The 23,122-nt window shown below is 35.8% G+C and overlaps 1 protein-coding gene across 2 annotated transcripts in view; it reads left to right on the forward strand.

The window, feature by feature from the left end:
- The window catches only part of UNC13C (unc-13 homolog C), a 152,835-nt gene that overhangs the window by 51,219 nt on the left and 78,494 nt on the right, over window positions 1-23,122 (forward strand). For both annotated transcript variants that reach the window (XM_074156744.1, XM_074156743.1), the window contains 4 exons: window positions 7,667-7,836; window positions 9,841-9,956; window positions 11,378-11,541; window positions 21,463-21,613. In XM_074156744.1, coding sequence (XP_074012845.1) covers window positions 7,667-7,836; window positions 9,841-9,956; window positions 11,378-11,541; window positions 21,463-21,613 — 601 coding nt within the window. The remainder of the gene's footprint in view (window positions 1-7,666; window positions 7,837-9,840; window positions 9,957-11,377; window positions 11,542-21,462; window positions 21,614-23,122) is intronic.

Here is a 23,122-nt window from a genome sequence, read left to right on the forward strand (position 1 = left end):
GAATGTAATATAGGTGGTAAGGACTTTGATCCTTTCTATTGGTATTATTAGATAAGAGATAACAGGTTAGTTTTTATTTTTTCAATAAAACAACAGTGATGGAGAGTTTTTCAACGCCAGAGCAAAGGAAGAGTCTTGAAGTTTCACTGAATTTCACTGAATTTTTTTAGAGTTGGAAGGGACCACAGAGATCATCTAGTCCAACTCCCCTGCTGAAGCAGGATTGCCCAGAGCATGTTAGAACACATTACTCAGGACTGCATCCAGGCCGGTCTTGAAAATCTCCAAAGAAGGGGACTCCACAACCTCCCTGGGCAACCTGTTCCAGGGCTCTGTCACTCTCACTGTAAAGAAGTTTTTTCTCATATTTGAGTGGAACCTCCTATGTTCCAGCTTGTGCCCATTGCCCCTCGTCCTCTCACTGGCAACCACTGAAAAGAGTCTGGCTCCCTCCTCCTTCAACCTTTAGATACTTATAAGCACCTTCCTTCTTCTGGTTGAGTGTGGCATCTGATACGGGAAAAGGAACTGCATTTTTTAATTTTTAGTTACAAGGATGAGGTATTTTGGCTGTATAGTTTTCAGCTTTGTACAAGCTTTTAGATCTATACACCATAATAAAACTTCCCAACTTTTATTTTTTTCTTGACTATTTTCAACAGTTGATTGCTGAAATACGGAAATCTGGTTTTTTTCATGTTGTCTAACAAGCAGATATCTCCAAAATGCCTTGCAGACTTTGCAGGTGCCATGTTTCCTCTGACAGCTCATTAACACCCCAGATAATGGTTGTATAACGCAGAAGTCTTTCATATAACTGGATGGTTATTTTACATTACGTATTCTTTCTATTTTGGCCGTCACTAGGCCACCATATGTCTCTGATAAATAGCTTCATTGAATATCTATTACTCCTTTCAGTGCATGAAAACTAATTTGATCTAATTGGTTTAAATTAGATAAACGAGAAGGATTTTTTTTTTTTAAGACTATGATGACCACCTGGCCAATATAATCATCGTCACTAAACTGTTAGAATTTGTCTAATTTCTGATGTTGCATGCTCTAGTGGCCGAGATTGTTGGTTTGTGTCTGTTTGTGGGTGTGCTGGTGTGTGGTTGTGGGTGTTTGTTTTGGTTTTGTTTTGGTGTTTGGTGTTCTGGGATTTTGGGGGGGGGAGGGGGTTTGTATGTTTCTTTTTGGTGTGGTGGGTTTTTTTGTGTGGTTTTTTTCTTTGTTGGTTGGACTCGATGATCTCAAAGGTCCCATCCAACCAAAAATATTCTGTGATTCTGTGATTCTATGTTCTTGATGATTTCCTGGTGGTATACTGAAAATATTAATGCAGACATAAAATCCGATAGAGAGATTTACAATTTCTCACAGAAAAAAATAAAATACTTGTTTGTTCAGACAAGCTAGATTGTTGCTGAGAATTCTTACTGCTATATATTTTAGAAGATAATACTGGGGAAAAGTATCCTTTAGCACCAAACAGCATTGATGTAGATTAGAGACCATAGTAGTTAAAGTCTCTGGTCAGAAAAGCTGTTCAACTGCTTCATATTTCAGATATTTCGTCTAGAGATTCTGATGAAGTGAAAATTTCTGGCACCTATTTCAAGCATCCAGCTGTGGATGTTCTTCCCTTAGAATTACCTAAAAGAGCAAAACTTGCGCAGTTTATTCATACTGCAAAGGAAGCGATTTGTGGATTCATTTAAAGCAGTACTTACTATAAGCAGCCATGTAGAGGGAATAAATACGACAAGACTACCTTACTGAAGTCCTTTCCTACTATCATTTTATGCATTCTTGATCAAATGAACTGACTTTTAAGAAGGGTAATCTTCACTGTACCTAAGGACAAAAGGATTGTTTAACTGTTTAAATGGTGTTCCAGTTTCCACTCATATCTAAACACAGCCTTGTAAGAATTGTTGAAACAACTTAAGGATTGTCTCCTTATAGAGTATAGACTATATAACAGAGAACTATACTACATTAATCCAGTTGGGTACTAGAAACCTGCAAATTAGTTTACTGGGTTTATCCATTCTAAAAATTCCTCAATAAGCAGCCAAATCTCTGAGAGACATCCTACTAATTAACATAACTATATCTTACAGCCTCAGCCCAAACCAAGTCAGCGTAACACCTCTAAGAACAAATTAAAATGATAAATTGTTTGTTTAGCAATAATGTTTTTCAGTTTCACAGTACAGCAAGTTTGATCTGAGTCTTTTTTTCAAACTGCTGTCAATCCAGGTTAATTTTATACAATTCTCTTTGTTACAACCAAGTAAACTAATGCAAGAAAAAGCCTGGTTAGTCTCGTTCTACTTCATCAGAAAGCATGGCCCATGACCACACTGTTAAAGAATGGGGACTGTCCAGACTAGAGAAAAGACAAGTAGTGGTGGTAAGGATGTCTTTAAACACATCCTTTCTCCTCCAAAGAGGAAACGAATAATCAATTTTCCATGCTTACTCTTACAGCAGAACAAGAAGTAACAGGTACAAATTCCATTCAGAGAGGCTTAAATGAGATTCCAGAAAAAGTCTGCCAACAGTGGGGCTGGTGAAGTACTGGAAAAGATAGATTTCCTGATAGACTGTGGAGCTATCTCTGAACGCTTAAGATCAGAGTGGACAGATTTCTCATAGCAATGCCATGGATGTATCTGGTTCTGGCTTGCAGTAATGGCAATGATAAACATGAAGGTTATAATAGCAATTAGCTTCCTGAACTTCATTCTACTGCTACATTCTGTGGCCATGTGGTTTCTTCATACTTTTAGGACAAAATCTCTGTTATCACCTTTTATTCCCCATCTAGACTGTATAGCATCTAAGATATTTTACTGTAAGGGAATAAAATTGAGTAAAAATTTAGCAAGGTTCGACACTTGGATTGTGCATTACCTGCTATACAAAATGTATTCCTTCTGCTTGTTTATAAGGGGGTTTACAAAAACCAATGATTTGTCATTTGCTATCTTTTTTTTTAATCTGTGCTACATTTTTAACTACTTTTTCACATACATAGTTCATGCAGCCAAGTGGCACCTTGATTTTTTTTCTGTTTTCCAATTAAGTAAACGTTGATACACTGAATGAGTATAGCACTTAAAAGAACAAAATACTGTCTTCCAAAATCTATTCCTTTAGTTTGTGGAAGACATCTAAGGTGTACGTAGTGGTCTACAACTAAAGCAATATCCGTTTGAAGTAATGATATGAATAATAAGTGTATCTTTGAAGTATCTATCACAAAGTTGTATGTATCATGTTTTCTTTACATGCCTTGATGAGTGTATGTCCAAAAAGAATTTGGATACTTTTTTAACAGGCTAAACAGAAACAGAAGCTACCAGAGAAAGAAACTGAAAACAAAATACAGCAAAAAATAAAGGTTATGTACTTCAGTTAACAGTACATGATGGTGATTCTTCTGCAAGTGCTCTTATGTAGGCACGCTGGCAGTCTTCAGCTGAAGTAGCGTATTGAAAATAAATGCAAAGATCTTCATGTTTGTCCATCAGCAACCAGAGTGACTTCTCTGGAACTTTGGAAAGTCATGTTGGTTCTGGATCTGATGTTTCTGGAGAGTTATGTAGGTGAATATTATTTGGATCTTGGAAATCCTTATTGGAGAGCAGAGGGAATGTTTATAGAAACTTAACTTAGCTTTGCTTTTTTTTTTTTTTATAACCACAGATGGGAATACAAAGGCATGCTAGAGCTTCAGGAGAAAAAAAAAGGCTAAATACCTTTTTGAAAGGGAGGAGTGGGCACTATGATAGAGAAATAAGGAAGATAATTGTAGGGTGATTTAATCTGTCTGTGAATCGTTATCCCAGCTGTAAAATTGGAGTAAGAATAGTATAATGATTCCCTTTTTCCCATTTTTTTGTTCTGTCATTTTTGAGGATTTTTTTTTTAAAATAACCTGGTTATTATCTGTGGCATTGAAAAGTTTCCTATTTGAGAACAAGTTCTCCAAAGCTTTCCTACCACTAGCTATCTGCTCTTGAACAAGTTTGCTGAGTGCTCAGGGAATACAAGACCAGTCCTAAACAGATCCGTCTGTGACAGGAAAGATTTTTCTCCATTTTTTTGGAGCTCTGATTAAAAGTAATGTGTTTGATTTTTAGACTACTGATTTGTGAAATGATTGATTAAAAGTTGATTTAGGAAAAAAAAAAAAGGTAAGCTACAAAATGTGCAAAACTGGAAGTGAGCAGGCAAAGGTATTGCAGAAGCTCAGTCAAGTTCATTTTCTACATCTCAGCCTAATTTGCTGAATGCTTACACAATGTTACTAGAATAGTGTATTTCATTGAAATAATTATTTTCTTTAAGTTATATCTATAACACTTCTTTAAAGTAGGGAAAGAAACCTTGTCCACCTAGACTAACTATTCAGAGTATGCAAATTTCTTAGTGAATGTATGAGTTTTGACTGAAGATTACAAGGAAAGAATGCTGTTATGATGAATGTGTTTCCTTTTGACAGAGTGGGAAATTAGTCTCCATACATTCTTTACTGGCTTCTTCATTCATTTGCATTTATTTCTTTACTGAAAGTAACACAGCATCAATTGGTTATTATGTTAACACTGGGTGCAGATCTCTTAGATGAGGTGTACAATCAGGTCATGCCATTGTACCTAATTTTTTATTTCTCTAGCCATTAGAATAAGCGGGAATGCTGTGAGGATTATTTCATGTCTGTGTAGCATTCTGTAAATGCAGAAGTAATGTAGCATCACCAGATGGTTGATAAATTATTAAAGCTATTTCTTCTGTCTAGCATCTCTGAATATACTGCAGCTTTTCCAGCTTTCAAAAGCATCAGTATCTTCATTCTCTGTGTGCTAAAGAACAATTCACTTTTCACCTTCCTGTATCACACTTTAGTGAACAGTTTTACTGAGCATATAAAGCAGAGTGGCTAGAAGAGGAACACTCACAATAGCATACGTTGTCTTTGCTTTGAATTCCCTGGGTTCATTTTCCTGCACAGAGTAAGCAGAAGCAGGAATCCCACCCAATGCTTTTTGCAAAGCCAAAGAGCTTCTGCACAGATATTACCAGTGACTAAAGCAGAATGTGCATCTCATTATATAGTGTTGTTTCTGAGAGGCAGGGCAGGTAAGTAGAGTCATGCAGAGAAGGCTCTGTAACATTAATAGTAAATCTCCCTGCAGCCTCACTGCCACAGGGCAAGCCAGTAGAAATACATGCTCATCCACCCTTCCATTATTGCATCTCTAATCTATGCTAGTTTTGGGGTCTTGCACAGGAATGTTACAAGCACATAGCAGAGTTAAAGGTTTAGACACGAAGATGAACACACTAGTAGACATTTTGTCTCACCATGTTTCGCTGACCTAAGATTAAAGGAGAAAAAGATGTGAGAGAGACAAATGAAGATATCAGGGAAAAGTGCAGTTGTCCTGACCATCTGAATAAATATTCTTTAATCAGCTAAGCGTACATCAGAGGGAAATTGGTGTTGTCTCAGGAGAATAAAAATATGGTATGTATACTGAAGTACCATTTAATGAGTTTTTATATGCAGCATCTCCCTGAGAAACAAAGCAGGAACAAGATTTCTACTAATAGCACAGATATGGCAATGAGGGTGATATCAGTACCTCACCAGTGATGTATCTCCCTATGCCACTGTAGAAATCCCATTTAATATTTCTATTGGGTGCACAACTAAATGCAGTTCAGGACTCTAGCAATGTTATGCAATAATTTAGGGTTACATTTTAGGAAAATTAAATGGTTTCTGCCTAGTTTCTTAAGACAACAAGTTTTATTTGATCCATCTGTGTCTTCCTATATTTTCTATGTCCTTGTCAATAGCTTTTGAATTTTGTGGTCAGTCAGAGAAATTTCACAGACTGCCTAATACTACGTCCATCGTGTTCTATGAAAACGGGTGGTCAGATAGAGATGAGATCCTAACAGTATCCTCAGTATGAGCTCACCCCATAATAGACACCAGGGAGTCCATATGAAGAGGTCATTTATGAAAATCCTAATTATGGGAGAAGATTCAGTAGATGATTGGAGTTTCTTGGATGTCAGGGAAGCCGGTCATAAGACAAAAGGAATCGAGGCTTCATTAGTTTTGCTAATCACAGAACAATGTGGTTTTTAATTACCAGACATATCTGCAATGTTAGAATTTGGAATACAGACAGACGCAAGCATTTCTATGATACTGAGTGATGTCACAGTGAGGCAGAATAAAAGCTGTGCATGCCATTTTTAGTGACTGATTAGCCTTGACAGTAATAATACCATTTAAAGCACTTTGTATTTCCAAAGCCCATTACCACCACTAATTAATTCTTAGAACACCCCTGAGGGGTTCCAGTTGGGAGATAAGTTATAGTATTACTGTTTTAATGCTGGAAACACTGAGACAGATCACTGAGCAGTGATAGTGCTTGGAATAGAATTCAAGTAAGAACTCAATCTGGTGTCAAACTGAGACCTTGCTGAAATGAAAATTTGCTGTTACACTTTAAAGCTATATTTAAAGATAACAAAAGATTCATAATATTTAAAATATTTTTGTAGTATTACTAAATGGATATAAAAAAACCCTAGTTAGTACAGATGCATGAGTATGACATAGCTTATAACGGATGCCATGTCTGTACTAGCCAATAAATGTCATCAGAAAGTTTTTCACTATCACTGACTTCTGCAGTCAATGCTAGGATGTTCCAGTGAAGTCATCAGAAGCCAACACTGACCAATAGTAAACAGTCCTCATTGTGACTTATAAGAAAAAGCAGCAGTAGAGTTTCTTTTCCATTTATGTGCAAATATATGCAGGATGGAGCTGGGAGTAAAAAACTGTATCCACTTAGAACTCCGCAGATGGCAAATAAAGCCACCTCACTCTCTCATACATACAGTTGTTTCTCAAATCCACCCAACTCTTGAGACTTTAATAAGCCACTTATATTTGCAAGGAATTTTTTGGCAGACTGTCCCTACTCCTCTTCCTTACCAGGAAATGGAGGTCTTGGAGAAAAGATATATTACTTTTAAAGAAAGCAGCTACTTATTTCTGTAGGTTTTTCTGTGTGTAGGTTTGTCTTGCTGTGATGTTTGTGCATATTTGTTGGGTTTTTTTCAAAAACTTCTTTCCATGTTCTTTAAATATTGTTTAAGATTTTCTCACTTTTTGTATTACAACATTCCAGGCGACTATTTTTGTGATCTGCTGTATGTACTACATACCATTCCTAAATGAATAAACCTGATCTAACTGTATCTTTCCTAATGTATTTGTTAAATAATAGCATCAAGAAGTACACATTTTAAATTAATTAATAATTTTAATGAGGAGTTAATGATATTCCTAAATACAATCTCTGTGTTTATATAATTCAGACAAGTTAATCTCTTTACTTTCTCTTATATATCATAATTGTAGTTTTGTCCCTGGCAATGTAGTATGGCCTTTTTTTATTCCACTTTTATTCCACTGAGTATTGCAGGTTGTTCGTATTCTTTCATTTTATGCAGTTAAGCAAGTGTATAGAAATCAAGGACAATGAATTAGACAGCAGTACAAATGTATATAGCTTATGTTTCGCTCATATTTTGTATTTTAATATTATTTTTACAGTGAATGTCATAACTCTACAGATAGAATAAAAGTGAGAGTATGGGATGAAGATGATGACATCAAATCTAGAGTTAAACAACATTTCAAAAAGGAATCAGATGACTTCCTTGGGCAAACAATCATTGAAGTAAGAACACTGAGTGGAGAAATGGATGTATGGTACAACTTAGGTATGATTCTTACTTATGTTTTAAAACAAATTTAGGTAGAATCTCAGCATCTGTAGATTTGGCACTTCAAAATATATAGCTTTGGGACCAATATACAACTTCTTAAATCTTATATATTATAGATTTATTCGAAAATGAAAGATACTTTCTTGGTTTTCATCCAGAGTTTTGACAATTACAGAGAGCGGACAAATCACAACAATATCAGAGAAAAATATTTCATTTTAATGCAAAAGTAAGTCAGAAAACCCAACATTTCAGACGAGTCAATTCACAATAGCATTCTGTGAGAAATACATCTACAAAGATAGATAGAAAAATCTAGCAAATATTTTGCTTGTTGTCCACACTTGTTTTATCACATGTTTTAAGAAAATATTTATATACCATTCTGGGCCTAATCACCTTCGGTTTTGACTGCCTTTAAACTTGTGGCTCTTCACGAAGCTTCCTTGAGTTTTCTATTTTGTACGTCAAATGTGTTTACATGAAGTCATAAATTGAAGAGAGCCTGCTGAAGCTCAAGATGCTCTCTGCTGTCCTTAATGACTGCACTTTCCTGTCTGGGCACGTCTTAAGAATTATCATTCTTTAAACCAGAAATAAATCAATGAAAGTGTGTCTCAGAATGTATTTACTTAATCTAAATCTAAGCATACAACTGTTCTTTAATTCTAAAAATCTCTTTGGGTGCACTAAATGTTCTGGAGTAGCCCTTTAAAAGTTAACCTTCTATATTTGATAATAAAATGTGATAGTAACATTTTTATCTAGGTTGCCTGCTTTGTGAAATCTGTGGGTGAAGTATGTGAATTTCTGAAAAATTTCATAATTTTCTGAAATTGAAGAGTGTTTGTTTCCTGATCAACAATCATTGTTTCCCTGTCTAGTGTTTCATTTGCCAGTGACGTGTATAGATGTGTTAGGGAAGTACTTGATTTCTTATTGACAAAGAAGAGAAAGCCTTGCTTTATTTCATATCTATAATGAGAATTTTTTAAAGGTAAGATAGTTGAGTCATTATGAGTTTTGAATTTTATTCCTTCAAAAATTTCAGTGACTTAAACTGATACAAATTACTATGAAATGGATTTTTAAAACAAATCTTGCTGAACTGATTTGACTGTAAGCAGTTTAATAATAACATTGAAAATCTATGTGCTCTGCAAAAGGAGGAATCCAGATTGAAAACCTTTCAGTCAGCATCTAAAAGAAAGAAATGGTAAATGGCTCGTGATAATTCTAATGTTCTAAAAAGAATGTTGAATTTTATTCTGATACATACACACATTAACACAACTGCATGTCAAATCATACAGAAGAAAGAAGTGAAATAAACAAAGCAATTGGATTTGTGGAATACCAATTCTTATTAATTGTACTGTTCATCACCACTTACATCACAGCACTTTGTGAAAGAATCATAAAAATTGTAGTACCTATTGACTCGGTTATACTGCTACAATGGATTGGAAAAGTGAAAATTGGAGTAAAAAAGATCAGTAACCTCCACAATGAGTGACAGCAACTAGACAGACTAGTACAGATAGCATAAACAAAGTTCTTAATACAATTTCTTCTGTAAGATTCAGCTTTGCTCTGTAATTGAGTTCTGCTAAGAACATTTTGAGTTTCTCTCAGACATAGTAGTTCAGGTTGTTGCTGAAGTCTTCATAACTAAAAGAAAACATCAATAATGAAAATAATGATAATTAGTACAGATACCAGATAGAAAATGGAAATAATTTCCATTGAAAAAGGAAGAGTGTTAAACGAAGTGCTGGGCAGCCTGGTTTGAATTAGGCAGATAAAATAAAAAAATTATTTACTTCATAGTTTGATATTCATGGCCTGAGGTATCAAAAAAAAATTCTTTTGTTCTCAACAGCAGGACTTTCTGGCTTTAAAAAACACTCTTATTAAGCTAGAATGATTTATGAAAGCTTTTCACATGACATACATGTATTCTTGGTAGTTACTAATATATTATTTTCTGCTCTTCAGAAAAGCGAACAGATAAATCAGCTGTCTCTGGTGCTATTAGATTGAAAATAAATGTTGAAATAAAAGGAGAGGAGAAAGTTGCTCCCTACCATGTACAGTACACCTGTCTACACGAGGTATGTTGGAGAAGTTAAAGAAATTACTATACAGGAATTACTATTCAGTTGTTGGATAACCAAAAAAAAAGCTACAGAACATAAGAACACCGAAACAAATTTTAGATTTCCTGCTTTGTACTGCTGATGCCATATCAGATTCAGTGAAAAGGCAGAACAATGTAACACCAACAGATCAGTCCTGCCCGTAGGAGCTAGAGAGAAGAGGTGGAGTCAGCTAAGTTCTCCCATTAACGTATTTTGTTTTAGCATTTTGATGCTCCATACACGCTTGCTAACATCAAGAAGATACAACCATTTCTGTATATTACAGAAATATAGCTACTAATTGTAAAGGACTTCTTTCCTGCTACATGAAATCGTATTTTGGAGAGAGCAAGAAAAAGCAGGAGCGGCACAGACAATATAAAATCTGGTTCTTCTATCTGTCTAGGTTGCTTTTGTCAACATTGAAAAAAAAAATCATCACTGACTAAACCAGTGTGTCTTTCAAAAGATTTTCTTTGTATTTGATTTCTCTTCCCTGAAACAATGATCCACATTGAAGTTCTGTTCTAAAAATGCAAGTAACTTTCTGAAAGCTGATAGATAATATATGGCTGAAAGCTCAGCTGTAGTACGCATCTACAAAATCCCATTGTTCACTATTTGTAAAATTTAATGTTCAGGGCATTTGTGCTCATAGATTTTTAACTTGATATTACAAATACTTTGACCTTTGAAGTAAATGGCAAAATTCTGTTGCTTTAAGATAATCCATAAGACCATTATGGGCTAACTAGCAAAACTGAAATTATTTCAAAGTTTGGGGTGTTTTTTGATCACTGAAAATAGAAAATCAAATCTGCTGCTGAGTTTGTGGCTACATATGTGGAGCTAGGTTATCTGAGAAGCATTCTATGACATTATCGTCAAAGGCTGCTAACATTACTGCATGCCTTTCACTACTTGAAAGGCTTCTGCAGCGTTTCTGATAGGTTTCCTGTAACTTACCATTCTTAAATAATGAATTTTAAATTTATTGGTCACAGATCCAATTAAAGTTGAAGCACTATGTAGTGAGCATTATAACATCACAATTTCATTCATTAGCAAGGGCATATGATAGAGAAGAGAAAATTTCCACATGATTTTATGTTGCCATCTCTCTGTGCCAGTTAACTGACGTGACCATGTATCAAGGAGATAGACCAATGTGCTGAATCACAAGCCTGCACTACCAGAGTTCCATTAAAAAATTATCTTTAGAGTCTTTGGTTTTTTGTTTACCAAATGATGACTAGTTAGTGCCAGTCTTCAGAAAAATTAAAGCAAAAAACCCCAAAACAATGAACCTATTGATGACTACTATATAGGATATACTTTCAGAATGCTACTTAAAAGCTGAAAATTCCTATTTGAAACATTTTTTTTACATTTAGAACCTATTCCATTACTTGACGGAAGTTAAATCTAATGGTGTTGTAAAAATCCCTGAAGTGAAAGGTGATGAAGCCTGGAAGGTGTACTTTGATGATGCCGCACAAGAAATTGTAGATGAATTTGCAATGCGCTATGGAATTGAATATATTTATCAAGCCATGACGTAAGTAGTGTTATGTCTGGTTTTCTGCTGTACTGTCAAGAATGTGTTTGAGGGAAGTGATGAGTTCCAAGCCTTCAAACTTTCATTCTCCATTTCACTCCTGTTCCTGAATTAAAATTCTTATATTTTTTTTGTCCATCTGATTCTCATTGAAGTGCTTCTCATCTCCAATGGAATTAAGATACATTATAAGCATTTTATCAACTGTTACTTGTATTACCACTAATGCATTTCTTAATCCTTATGATATTGATATGTGGCAAGGATCAGAAAGACTTCCACTGTTCCAGATGGGATTGGGATGGTAGAACAGGGTTTCACAAGCTCTGTACTCCTTTCCAGGAGTACAGAAATCATTATAGAACACCAGCAATGGCTATAGTAAACTTCCATAGTATATGTAATTAATTCATGCAAGCCATTTAACAGTATTAGAACCTGTTACTATATTGTCCTTCCTAAAGTAGCTGTCTGTTTACTTTAGAACACAGCAGTGCAGAGTTTAGAGGCCTGGGGATACAAGAGCTCCATTATGTATTTTTAATTTGACGAGTGAAAAGTTTGCCAGTGAAAAGGACTATATTCTGCTCCTACTGCAGCCGTAGGAAAGCAGAGGGCTTCAAATGAGTCCTCTAAAGAAGAAATATAGAAAAATTTTTCTATAGAAAGCTAATATTATGGAATTTTTAATCAGAACATATATTTAGTTTCTTCCATCTCTTTACAGTACGTCCTAGAAAAATTTTCTTATAATAACAGTGAAGGCACATAAACGTGAAGTTTTCTTTTTATTGCAGGATATAATGACACCATCTGCTATTGTAGTGAATGTCTTTCACTTTATGTAGCTCATTGTGAATTATTGTACTACACATCTAATAGAAAGGTGGAAGATGTATTTGTGATATATATGTTTTTAATGCTCTTTGTCCAAGGACCTTAAACAACATTGCACAGAAGAATTAATTTAGTTTAACAGTTCTGCTGTGGTATTGTGTATCTATACTACATATAGAGGAACTTATGCATTGAGTTTCATAAATATTTAGGCTTTCATGTTTAGCTTCTCTTTAGCCACGTATGTCTTTACATCTTGCTGATGTTACTTAACTAGCATAGTATTACAGTTTTATAACTTGATTTAAAGTGGTATAAAAATTGGCCATTTTTACCAAAATGTTAATTTCTAAAACGGCAGCGCTCTTCTGCTATATGTGTCAAAATGAATTCAAGGTTTTACATGAGATGAATTCTCAGGAGCTATTAATGCAAATTAAGGGCTGTTATTACTGTTTGCTTAGGAAATAAAGCACTGATTTAGCATGAGTGCTTCCCTTTAACTATAGCCCCAGTAGCTGGTTATCTCAATATAACATGGCTGTATCTTTGTTGGACAACCTCAACTGAAAATTATTTTGAAGTTTCTTTTCCTTCATCTTTTGAATGCCTCTACTCTGAAATTTTCCAGAGAAAGTTTAAAACTGATTAAAATCAGCATTGCAAAAATAGCAATATAATCAATATGTGACTCTTTAAAAAGTTTTTTCATTTAACAGCATTAGAAATTGACAGGTTGTATTTTCATATAAAGATGATGCTTTATTTTTATATCAATAAATAACAAACATACAGATACTCATGCAAAGGAGGTAAATTTAGTCTGAACATCTAACAAGGAGCTGGGCAAGTACTGCAACACATTTTTCAGGAATCCTTACTCAAAAATTCTAGCCAACCCATTTTAAGTGAAATGACCTACTTTGGCTTGTCCTCTTTTTGTTCTTGCATTCTTCTGTACCTTTTTCATTAAATTTCCTTGCTGTTCATGACTGAAAACCAGGCATTTGAAGACAGGTGTAATAAGAAAGTGAATTTGATATTGGTAGACAGAGGTAATTTACACAGGAAATAAAATCTAAGATTTCATTGCTGCCATACCCATGTCCACTTGCATTTTAAAAAGTTGCATGTTAATAATAAGCAAGCCCTATTTGAGGGGTAGGACACATACTGTTTAAGTTAAGAATAAAATCAATAGTGAATGTATTCTCAAATAATACTTGGAGAAGAATATATATTCATATGCATTGTTTTGCTGATTCATCTGCAGACAGGTCTCAGAGCATTCAGACTTTGGGAAGAAGAGTAGTGAAGACGCTAGGTGTATCATGGGGAATTTTCTTTTGGGCTATTATCTGTTGGTTTTATTTGTGTTTATGGAATCACCTTTTTCTCCTGGAACAACTCTAATGAGTGGGCAAAAGTGTACAGCTTCTTGATTTGGAAAATAGAATGATCAGATTCCATTTGGTAACAATGTGTTCCTGCTAAAAGAAAAGTAATTTTCTACCATACAACAGAGAGAATTTGAATGTGACCACTTGGCCCAAAGGAATATTGTGTGAGCATTTTATGCTTGAGAATCTAACTTCAGAATATTTCTACTGCATGCCTCATGATAACATTCTAAATTAAAATGTTTGCATTTGTAAATGCAAAACTGACTATGCTTTCATAGCCCATCATCCAGACCCAGGAGAATATCCACATGCTTCTTATGCGCTGTATCAGACTCAAGTGAGTTTTAGGGTGTTGCTAATTAAGTGCTCTTTGTGTTTGAATGTAATCTTTAAAATTCATATTTGCAATTTTAAAATCAATTATAATGTAAAGTTTTAGTGCCACTTAATAATAGGCAGTCTTGACCCGTTTTGGTATGGGTAGGCAGAATATGCTGGAGTAGGAACATATGCTGTTCTGCATTTCTGAACACAACGTACACCTAATTAAGCCTCCCTAAAGTACCAGTTCCTAGAAAAACTTGGCATCCTGTTCTGCTACAGTAATAACTCCACTTGTCTATCATTTCAGGTTCATGCTGGTGGCTTTGTCATCTGCGATCCTCTTAGTAGACTCTGATGATTTATTTCTGGCTCTCAAATTAATACTTATATTTGTTCCTTTAAAGCACAGAAATAATATTTCAAAATGATAGCCTTGATTTTCCAAATACACTGAGTAAACTCATCAACCACATTTGTGCCAGCACAGCAAAGATAAACAAGAATTTAGATCAGTTTATTGTTTCAGTGCTGGACTGCTTCATGGAAAATCAGTCCAAGAGGTGATCAACTAAAAGTCCTGAAAACATAAAGCTCAAACTCTTTTCTTCTCTTAACCAGCCTCAGCAGAGAAATTCTGCATTTTCTGTGATTTAAAACACGTCATGTGTGAGTTAGTGTTTGATTCTAGATCAGAAGGAGATCCACCATGGTAGACTTGCTGGAATGTAAATATCAACCCAAAAGATACCACCCAGATGGTTACTTATCTGCCTTAGGCATTGTCCTGAATGAGACCTTTTTCATGAGACCTTTTTCATTTAAGCTTATAAAGAGAATGAATTCAACACCTGTTGTTTGTGACACTCATCCACGTTTTTATGAGAATAAATATAGACAGTTCTTCCCTAAAGGATGCCCATGTAGAGGGGATGTCTTACTCTCAAGATATGGATTCCAACTGCCCAGTTCCTAAGCAAAGAAATCTGCTTTTAAGTTACCAGATGTGGAATTCACATGAATAGAAAATCAACCATTGACCCAAAACCAAAATCAACAAAAAGTCTGCTTGTGTTGCAGTAACTGCAGCTCTTCAAAAAGTCTTGACTGTATAGATCCCATAACCCACTCTTCTTTCTTATAACTATTATATTCCTCCACTCCTCATGGAGTCTCTATTGGGGAAAGAAATTAAAGGCAATTACAGCCATTCTTACATGGGTCAGAAGAAGGTTGGTTTTTTTTGTAACGATAGCAGCCAAATAGACACTGTTAGCTACATGAATGGTATGTGTATACTCTCAGAAATCAAACCACGTATGTGTGAGAGAATAGGAAAGAAAATAGATATGACAGAATACAGACTAACAAAAGCAGAACAGCAGCTCAGTGATCCAACTGGCCTTTATTTTGATGACTGCAGTGATAGGTGGTGACTTATACTGTAAATTTAATGTCTTGAAGGAATCATACTGGAAGTTTATTTACCTACATATATTAAGCCACCTCTCCACCACCAAGAAAAAATAATTTTCTTCTTCTCATTCATCTTTCAACATAATTTATTTCTCTTTATAAGGCAAAAAGCAGAGCACGTATTGAAACAGTGTTTGACTAGACACTGAAATTATACATAGCGTCAGCATCCTGGATTTACTGCATAGTGGAGTCAAGTGCAATAAAAGCTCTATTAAGATTTTCACTTCTTACTGGCAAGAGTCACCACCGGTAGAACCTAATGCGTCTAAATCAGCGACATAGTTCTTATTCCAGCAGGTTAATGGGCATTAAGTATGCCATCTTCTTCTCCTGATAGTCTTTTGTTAATGTGCCTGCATTGCAAAAAGCACACAAATCACTCATTAAAGTAGTTTTCATTGATAGCATTTGCTTACTGAGTACAGCACATTAATTAGCCTTCTTTCTTGATCCACACTAGCAGAAAGATTGGAAGTGTCACGGACACTGCATGTTGGTCAGGAAATTGCATAGTAAGAAAGTCGAAGCAAGCAGGCCCGGCTATAGACATGTGTCTCTAGCTTAAACAATGCAATATTACTCTAAAATATGTGAGATTCAGCAGTGGTTGCTGTGACATCGTGTGCCCATTAGAAATTGTTAATAGCTCATGCTATTGGCTGCTGTTTTCAGAGACCTACAAAAATAAGGAAAGAAGTTTCCTCTTTGATTTATTTATTTTGGGAAGCAGAAGGAAGCTAGGTGGCTTGCAGATTTCTTACCTGGATTAGTACTCTTAAGTCATAAATCGTATTGCATATGATAAAGTTCACAGAACCTATTAAGTTTACAGATTTTAATTAAATGAAGCAAAAATTCACATAAGCTATTACTTGACACAGAGGCTTTATCATTGATTTCACTAACCAAATTAGAGGTGGAATGGTGTAGTAATATGATAAGGATAAAGAAATTACCTCAATAGTTTTAAATTTTCGTCACAACAAATTAGTACAATTTGGGTCTGTTTTCAAGATAAGAGCTCAATCCAAGCCTTGGGTAGTTCAACGTGAAATTGTTAGAAGATCCTGCAGAAGACACCTGGCTGAACTTAAAATGTTGAGCCAAACTATTTTTCCACTGTCTGCCGTGTTCTCTGCAGTCAGTTGAAACAGTCTTGATGGCTTTTCACATAGTGACTGCTGCTGACTGCCCCTGTTGTCTGCCTCCTCCCCTCACCAGAGCATGTTATAGGTGTGACTCTAAGGCCAGTGTGGTTATTAGTGCCTTCTTATCTCCAGCTTGGAGTTCCTCATGCACTAAGGTTCTTTAGGTCCACTGAAAGATTTCTGGAATTAAAGGTCAGCGGTAAAAGTATATTTTCATTATTTCAGTGTCAATTTTTAGAAAAATAGTGCTGATCATCTCTAAATATATTTCTCAAAACGTATATGATAAACAGATTAGGCGAAGTTACTATTAACTTTGAAGGTTACCTGAAACTGGTGAGAATCACCTGAAGCCGCTATTGTATTTTATACAAAGGAAACTAAGGTTCTTCTAGTTGATGGGAAACACGTGATATACAATGGCAGATTTTCCTAAAGAGAAGGTAGCTGTGTTGTGCTTTTGTTAGATTCACGTTATGGTATTTAAAAGCACTTCTGAAAAATACTGGCAATGAATGAAAGGTTTGGTAGTAGTATCACTATGAGCCACATAGCTGGGAATGCTGAGTTCTAATCCTGGCCAATGTGATTGATTTGTTGTGTAGATTTGAGCAGTTTCTCTCCATTTTGTAAAATGGAGATAATAGCACTTAATGATCTACCTTACAGGAATGCTGAAAAATATTTGCAAAGCACTCTGAATATGACTACTATGATACAAGCTTTAAGTATCAATATATATCACCATATTGGTGCAGGTGATGTGATATATAAACTGAGCAGGAAAATACTTTAAAGAGAGTCTAATGCTAGAGAAAGCCAACGAAGTGGGTTTCCTGGCTTGGCCTGGAAAGGCTGCAAATGCAGAGCCCATATACAAAGACTGTTGCCCTGCATTCTCTTTGGTATGAGCCTGCCTCTCTTGCCTCCCATCCACAGTTGGATCCCTTCTTTTTCAGTGTCTTTGCCTGATCAGGTAAACTGGAAAATCCAGCAATTATTCAGCTCCTCAGCCTAGTTTTGGAGTGGAACTAAGGGCTTGATTCATCCCAGTATCCACTCCTGTTGAAATCTTACATCCTTAATACTTCAGAGATTTTTGGCTGATACCTTAAAGTAGCAAAATATGGTGATGTGCTGGGATTTTCTTTAGGTATTTGTACATAGTTAATGACTTAGGTTTTTTCTTGGGAATTATGACTTAAATTGTAAGAGGATTTATCTTGAGTGAGATGCAAAAGAATTAGAAAATTACAATTTTAGAATTTTTCCAGCCAATTGCTTTTCAATTAGAGGGTCAGTTGGTATATTTCTCTTGTGCTTTATTTTTTTAGAAATAAATAGAAAAATATGTTAATTTATGGATCACACTCATGTTTTGAGCTCTTACTGGTAATTAAAAGACACTTTGCATCTATGTGCTTAACATCACATTTACCTTTCTGCAAGTAGCTGATTCTATTTCCAATATCTTATCAGGTTCTGTAGCCTGTTTCATTGGCTAAGGCTGTTGAGGAAAGCAGTTTGTCCAGTAATTTTATGGTGTCCATTTCTAATATCTAGGTACTGAATGGATATTGGGTACATTAATGAAGACTGATTCCTGAGCCTGGACACTTGGGGAGCTTTGGAACTGTCTTCTTTTTTAATGTATCTGTGACCTGATGCAGATTTCTGAAGTAAACATTGCAATTTAGATGTCTCATTTGCAAAGTAAATGAAAGCGTTGGAGAGGGCTTGGTTCAGAGTGATGTGAGATTCTGACTGCCCAGAGCATTGTTTCAGGCCCATTTCTGAGTCGGTAGATGAGCATCTGTAGTAACTGTCTGTGCACTGAGAGGGGAGTACTGGAAAAGCAGAAGCAAGGGGGACATTATGTGCTGCCTTCTGCTGGCTCACCCAGTTTCCCTTTTAAAAATATAGGCTAAAAGAAGTAAGAGTTGTTTGGCAGATGTGAAATTGCAGATTACCCCAAAGGGTTATGAAAAAGGCATCTGCAAACATACTAAGTCAGTGGTGTGGGAGACCCTAGAAGAGATAACTGTGGTCTCTTCAGCAGAAGCAGGTTTCTGCAGCCCCAGAACATCAGAAAGCAGGAATACGATGAACAGGAAGAGTCACGAGAGCATGAGGCAGGCCTCAGAGTGAAGGAATTTAGAGGACCACTCAGATAATAAGAGGCTATCGGAAAGCATAATATAGGTAGAGTGAGTTTGTGTGCAGGCTTGCAATAAAGTATAAAGAGCTCAATTTTGATATATTTAGGAACAGCAATCCAGATACAAGATGCAAATAGTCCTAAATGATGTGGTTGGAAGATTATTTGGGCAATGACAGCAGTTAAGGGTACTCAGCTTAAGTTCAGCAGGACCGAGTTCAGTTGTACCTTGTTAATTTTTCTTCTTGGATGGGCACTTGGGCCCAGGTGGCTCAGGCCCAGCACACGGCTCTGCCTTATGTTCCTCAGGAGAAACAGTAAAGTGGAGCCAGAGACTCCAACTAAGAGGAGCACGCTGCCAAATCAGGACCTTCAGAATACAGAGAGCTCCAGTGACTGGAGTTTCTTCATCCCCTTCTGTTTGACTGTGTAATCACTTTCACTATCGTCTTCTCTGCCTAATCTCTCTCACTCTTTCCTATCTCTATACATTTACTCTTTATCTCTCCGTCTTCCTCCCAACCCTGCCTAACTATAAATTTTGAAATTAAGATCTTATGTTTTGCAATGGTGATGTTCACTCTTCTCGTGCTAGATCTTTCATCCGTCTTATCTCTTATATTTTCTTATGTTAAAAGTCCTTTCTATGTGCTAAGCAGGCATCTCCTGTTGTTTTGAACACGCAAACAGTGCTCCTACATTGCAACTCTGCGTTTGGCTGGCAGAGTACAATGCACCAGCAACCAAGTTTTTTAGCCTTTTAATTCCTATAGGCTCAATTTTCATTTCAGTTTAAGAATTTGAATCTGAATAAAGTTAGAAGTCTAAATGCTTTGCTGTTTCTGGGCTTCAAGAACTAGCAAAATAATAAAACATATGACCTACTCTAATCTACATATTGTCTTTGCATTTTTTAGTATTCTAAAAAACCAAAGAGAATAAATAAAATATTTCTGACTTTTTTTTTTTTATTTATTATAAATTACTTGTACGTGGCTTTCCAAATTGAATACTGTATATGGACAACAGGTTTACCTTTTTAAAATGGCCTGACATTATGTTCTCACTGATTCAGCAGTGTTAAAATTCTAGTAGCCCATGAAGCAGGCTGCTTAAAAATCAGAGCTGATTTAGTACACTCAGACCTGGGTGGATGTCAGTGCTAAGGTTTTCTTACATTTGATGGGAGGTGCTGAATGTTCTTTGGTTTCTTTAAGAAAAGTGAAACGGGAAGGTTACTAGCAAGTCAGGGAGTCAAAAGTATGCAAAACCAAATAGGAAAACACTTCACACTGTTACTTTGTCTATGATCGGCACTCAGCCTCAAATTCTTACTTTAAAGATGCTGTTGAATACAAGCCTGGAACTCCATCCAAAAAAATGTTTCCAGTTTGAAGCTCTAAAGATTGGAATGGCTAAATGCTGGCATCCTGAGGGAGGTGATGTTCAGCCTGGGGACTAGTTGTACTCACATTCTTCAGTGCAACCTTGTGTGGCAGTTTTTTCCTTTCCCCTCTTCCTTTACCGTACAGTTCAACATTATGTGAGCATAAGCCCTCATATTTGTACTCTGACCTAAGCAACTCTACATACTGCAGAAGGAAACTGCTCAGTGCCAGATCTTCTCACAAGTGCCTTAAAACAGCTCTATCTGAACTTCTCCTAATGGGAGTATGAGGCTCACCCAGCCTTTTCTCCTCCTACGGCTACAGCCAGCCTTCCATAGCCAACAGAGTTCATCACTCTGAGCTGCCCCCCTTTTCCAGTAGTGTTCTTCACTGTGTAAATGCCCATATTTCTAAGCTGTGTGCACACAGCTCAAAGATATGCTGTGGCTTTGGTCTCCCTTGTTGGTCCAAGCACTGTGCTACAGGACTGGCAGTGCTGTAGCTTCCCTCTGGGATCAAAACAGTTCAGACTGGGGACCTGGACAGTAGTTACAGTCTTGTGAAAGAATGTAAATCTCCTCAAGCCCTGCAGGAAATGGGGGATAAAACCTTTTCACTCCTGAAGCCCCACATGGGCTCAGTGGCAGACTTTCTATTTTCTTAAACATCGTTTCCCAATATGAAATTGGTCCAGGTTTAACAGAGTGAGTACGTAAACTTTACTGGCCTGAATCAAAGTGGAATAGTTTCAGTTATGGCCTAAATGAAATCAAGGTGAACCCAGAAGCTGCTTGATGCCTGACCTTTCTTTAATAATGTAGCCTAAAATACAAGCCACAGTAAAATCAATTAGGCCTTTTATGATAATAAATTCATGTTTGATTTTAAATTTGTGTTTAATAATTAATGTTTTGCTTAATACCAATTAAGATAGTTAAATCATGAGTTTGTATTTAGGATTAACAGAGTAAGAAGCAAATGTGAATCTGATGTGTTGAATTTGAAAGTATCAATGTGCAACAAGTGGCTATTATATAAAATGTGCCTGGATTTTCCTCTTGTGTATCTGCACAGTTGTCCATGAGGTGGCTTTAAAGTTACATCACTGTAGCTGAAAATAAATTTTGGTCAGTGAAAGAACAGAATCTTTGCCATCTTTAATAACTGTATCTTTGTTTGAATTGTAGGCACTTTTCCTGTCTATCTTCAAAATATATGTGCCCCGGTGTTCCAGCAGTTATGAGTACTTTGTTGGCCAATATAAATGCTTTCTATGCTCATACTACAGCAGCAACTAACGTATCTGCCTCAGATCGGTTTGCAGCTACTAATTTTGGGGTAAGTAGACTTTCTTTTTTAATAGGATACTAGTCCTCTTTTTTTTTTTTTTTGTCTAATATATGATACCATATTAACTTCTAAATTCAAACATTTTTTAAAAGTCGGTCATTTTAAAGAATAAGAGTTGCTGTTAGCTTTTGAAAATTTTACCCTGAGTCTTTACAATCAATCCCTGTAGAAGCTAGAGAGGAGGCTACTCAGTTCCTTATATAGTGATATGTGAGGCATGTAGGGTAGAAAGCACTGGTACACATGTATAGTACTAAAATCTTCAACAATCAGTTTTTGTTTTATTGCAGCAGGGCTTGCAAACTACTAACTGCACTAGACTAAGTATTGGTAGCAATTGCATTCTTGAGCTATGTGTCATCAGTGAACTCATATTAACCTAATGGATCTAGCCATTAATGCTGCTGTTCTCACAAGAGCCTATAATGATGGACTCTTATTTTTGCAGAAATAATGGTGCATTGCCCAAGTCCTGGATTTAGGTATCAAAAATTTTAGAAGGAATACCAGCATCTGATGATGTGGTAGTAATTTTTTTGTTGTTGCTAACCTTCCTTCTGTGGATAAGTATCTCACAATGCAGACTTCCTAGTCTTTGAACATGATAAAAAATAAAGATACATTCCCTTTGTATTCCAGTTTATTCACCTACCCTCACTGATAAGAGCAGGAAAGGAGCGCAATAATTCAAAGAGGTTGATTTCATGTCTCTACTATTACACATGATAAAGTCAGAGATAAACACAATTTGATGCTGAGAATGTATTCATTCCTTCCTCTCTTTTTTGTATGTATGTTGTTTGTATGACTTATATCAAAGCTATTTTTCATTTAACAGTAGCTATGAAAACATAATAATGTTTTCCAAATGCTATTTATTGACATGAAATAAAACATTAAACATAATTAAAATTTATTAAATACAAATTATAGTTTTTGAAGTAGCGTTAGAGGTACTGATGCTTTTCTCCAGTATTAACAATAATAGAAACATTATGAATGTCAGGATTTTCAAGACAACATTATGAAATTATACATTTGGACTAGTAAACCACGAAAAACTTAATTCTGGTTTTGCTTTTTTGTTCCCATCAGCAGTCAGAAACACAATTGTCAGACTATGCTCAGTATAGTAGTAAAATCCATGCCTGGAAAAAGGTGTAAATGTTTAATTTTGTAAAGAAAATTTGCTGTGGATGCTAAAACAAATTTTGATTTGTAGCAGGCAGTGTATTAAGTACAGCATTCCTGCATAATTTTTTCAAACAGGACCTTAAATAGTCGAAACTAGATATTAGTTTGCATTTCATGCACAAGTTCCTTTGAGATAGAACTCATATCTATAAAACACAATTTGTGTAGTGATAATACCCAAGATTGATTTTTCTTCTTATTGCTGAATCCTGTATGTTCTTAGGATCTGATGCTACTGCTTACAGCTGCAAATAGTCAATAGTTAGTTCTAAATACTCTGCAGTAGTACTCCTAAGTAGTACT

Source organism: Numenius arquata, chromosome 11 (assembly GCF_964106895.1).
Source record: "Numenius arquata chromosome 11, bNumArq3.hap1.1, whole genome shotgun sequence".
Taxonomy (NCBI): Eukaryota; Metazoa; Chordata; class Aves; order Charadriiformes; family Scolopacidae; genus Numenius; species Numenius arquata.